The sequence below is a fragment of the Rhincodon typus genome, chromosome 4, assembly GCF_021869965.1.
Source record: "Rhincodon typus isolate 14 chromosome 4, sRhiTyp1.1, whole genome shotgun sequence".
NCBI lineage: Eukaryota > Metazoa > Chordata > Chondrichthyes > Orectolobiformes > Rhincodontidae > Rhincodon > Rhincodon typus.
Genome location: NC_063335.1, coordinates 113563862 through 113567420, shown reverse-complemented (window position 1 = coordinate 113567420; position 3559 = coordinate 113563862). Strand labels below are relative to the sequence as shown.

The window sequence follows — 3559 nt, the reverse complement described above, 5'->3', positions numbered from 1 at the left end:
CCTTCCACCTGCTCAATGTCCTCACCTTCCTCCTGCTCAATGTCCTCACCTTCCACCTGCTCAATGTCCTCACCTTCCACCTGCTCAATGTCCTCACCTTCCACCTGCTCAATGTCCTCACCTTCCACCTGCTCAATGTCCTCACCTTCCTCCTGCTCAATGTCCTCACCTTCCTCCTTAGAGGACACTGCAGCTCCCCCAACTTTTTAGCCCCCTCCACTTCTGTTCTCTTCCTTGTGCAGTTGTGTGAAGCACAGCATTCTTAGACTGTCCTCCTACCCAAACTGATCCAAATCTCAGAACCTCTTTGTCAGGAGGCGTGGCTCCACCATGGCCCTGGGAGGAAAAATGGGTTACATTGCATCTCAGCCTCACTTAGGGTGTTGTGTAACAGAGTCATCAGTCATAGTCACAAACAGTAGTCCTCATCTCCCAGCAACCAAATAACCAGAGAACCAGTTTGAAGAAGGGCCACTGGATGTGAAACATTAACTCTGCTTTCTCTGCACAAACAGTGCCAGACTTGCTGAATTTCTCCAGCAATTTCTGATTTTGTTTCTAACCATCCTTGTAAGGCACATGGTCTTTGAAGCAAAGCAGGAAAGTGGGGGTTCTCAAGGATATAGATATTCTTGCAGGTCTTAGGTAGTCAAATTTAAGAATGCCCTGACAATTGGCCCTGGACCAGCCAGACTGTCCATGGTTCACTCCCTGACCTGAAGTCATACACAGCCACTGACCCTGACCTCCTCATTGTGACAACTGACTGTGCCCAAGCCCCTGGACTGTGAGCATAGGCCACTATCGACTGTCTGTACTGGGGCCTTCCTGACCAATGGCAGTGCCTCCCAGACCTGACAAAAGGCCACTCCCCTTACACTTTCAGATATGGCCATTTGGAGAGACATGTACAGTGTGTTTGGATCATTTGCTGCCACAAACTGTAGCTGAAAGATTGACGTAGTTCACTGCTATAGTAACATGCTCATCCCCTTGGCTGGCTTTGTGCCTGTGCTGAACAAAATGGTAAAACTGTATTCCGAGTGTCTGGACGTGGCTGAGGAATCAACCAGCCAAATGGCAGTCAGGGAAGCGGTGAGCATTAAAGTTGGCACAAAATGAGTTAGTGCTAAGACAGCGAGCAAGCAGCTTAGAATTAGAATAGAATTATAATAGAATAGATTTTATTGTCACATGTACTCAAGTACAGTGATACAGGGACACAGTGAAAAGTGTACACTGTCACCACTCCTGGCACCTTCTCAGGTACAAAGGTACCCATGTACAAAATCTTAGGTACAAAGTAGAAAAAACAAAGAAATAAAGTTAAAAGTTCAACGGCCTGTCTTAATTTTTAGCTATGCTTAGCTCACACTGTCGTTCTCCTCCAGTTTGGCCCATGTCCAGGAGACCTCAGGCTGCCTGCTCTCACCGCTGCCACAGATACCAGTGGACCTCCCTCACTCTCCGACTGGTAATGTCCCACACTGGGACCCCAGACACTGCCACGCACCAGACCCAATGCTGTCACCACTGCTACCTCAGCAACTGGGCTCTCTCCAGAGAGTAAGTAAGTAGGAAAAACAAATAAACTAAATTAAAAAAACTGAAAAAAAAGGAAAAATGAGAAAAGAAGGAGTGTGGACAGGCCTTCTCTGCCACTGTAGCCTGGGTCAGTCCATGAGCTGGGTACCTGCCCCTGCACAGTGTTCTAGCAGCAACACTGCAATGAAAGTTGGTCAATGAGACTCTAAACGTAACACTGAATTGTAGAATCTCACTGAGAGTAGATGGGAGATGTGCCTTGGTGATGATACTGTGTAGCTGCTCTCTGTTGGGTGCCACTGTTTGTGGACATGGAGTATGAGCAGTTGCTGCTTTGCAGCATGCCCTGAGATTTTGGCGATGGCAGTCACCAGGTACAGGTAGGAATTTCATGTCAGGAATTCTCAACATCCAGTTTCTATCTGCAGGTGATGGAATGTGCGACTGTGCATGGATGAGACGAGAGTACTAGTAATGAGGTTATTATTGTGCAATAATCCATTCTAAAAGGCTTCTTGCTGCTCACTAGTGAGAATCTCACCTTAATGTCCAGTAATTTATTGGTCTCAATGTCAAGAAGGTCCTCACTTGACATCTACCTGATTTTTCCAAATGTTTTGCCATGGCCCACATTCAGGGGCTGGGAGCATTCAAGTCAAGGAGACCATCACTATACACATTGTTCCAGAAGTGGTCACACCAGTATCCTGTATACTTCTTGTATTCAAATCTGCCTTGTCACAAATGTTAACATTCCTTTAGTTCTCCTGGTTACTTGTTGTACTTGCACAATAACCTTTTGAAATTCATGCACGAGGACACCCAAATTTCTTGGCATCTTATTTGTTCATAGGATGAAGGCATTGCTGGCTGGACCAGCATTTATTGCCCATCCCTAATTTATCTGGGGGCAGTTAAGAGTCAACCACATTGCTGTGGTCTGGAGTCACATGTAAGTCAAACTAGGTAAGGATGGCAGTTTCCTTCCCTAAAGGATATTAGTGAACCAGATGGGTGGTTATGACAATCAACAGTGACCATTAGACTAGCTTTTAATTCCTGAATGTTTTTATTGAACTCAAATTTTACCATCAGCCCCGGTTGGATATGAACACACACACCAGGCACATTAGCCTGAGGTTCAGGCTTTCTCACCCAGTGACAGTACCACTGCAGAACTGGTGCCTGTGCTTCCTCCCCAAGTTTTCTTCATTTTTGCCACTGCTGTCAGACAAACGTATTTGTTACAGAGCGGGAGGTAACATCAAGACCAAGCCAACTTTCCCAGATCTGAATAATCCCTATTGTTTCCGCTGCCATACAATTAGTGAGCAGGCTGTTTGGATAATCCAGTCCCTGCCTACCTCAGTCCATTATATCAGTAAATATCTGAATCACTCTGCACCATATCCCCAACCCAGACTAACAGGCCCCAGTCCCCCAATATCGAGCTGATGCACAATGTGGACATGGATTCAATCTCAACAAAACTATGAATGAACTCCGTTGCTAAACAGCAAATTCTATAAGATCCATCATTACCATAATTATAAAAAAGCAGATCGGTTCATTTGAAATGTGCATTGAAAAATGAATTTTATGGCATTGGGATAAATAGATTTTTTACCCTCACAGATTGTGAGATTTGTACATTCTCGGTCCTCCACCAAGGTTCCAGTGCAGAGATCTGGAGGGACACGCTGACCCGATCCCACTGCTACACAAACTCGGTAACGTTCTTCCGTCAGTAAATACCGAGCAGTCTCAGGGAATGCACTGAGGTGTTGGCTCTCAACTCGCTGTCCTTGGAGTAGATGGAGGGATGCCATATTCAGGAATGATCGGGGCAGACAGGAAATGCAGCCTGTCCAGGCTGACCACTGAGTGAGTGTAACAGCCTCTAAACAACAACACAACAAACATAGAGCAACATTAGACACATTTACACAGTCTCACTCACTGACCATTCCCTCAGTGACAGCACAGTCTCACTCACTGACCACTCCCTCAGTGA

At 45.9% G+C, this 3559-nt stretch overlaps 1 protein-coding gene across 1 annotated transcript in view; it reads right to left on the bottom strand.

Annotated features, from left to right (window-relative positions):
• The window catches only part of LOC109923120 (SCO-spondin-like), a 154888-nt gene that overhangs the window by 66625 nt on the left and 84704 nt on the right, over positions 1-3559 (bottom strand). Inside the window, exon 28 of the mRNA XM_048596202.1 lies at positions 3173-3445. Coding sequence (XP_048452159.1) covers positions 3173-3445 — 273 coding nt within the window. The remainder of the gene's footprint in view (positions 1-3172; positions 3446-3559) is intronic.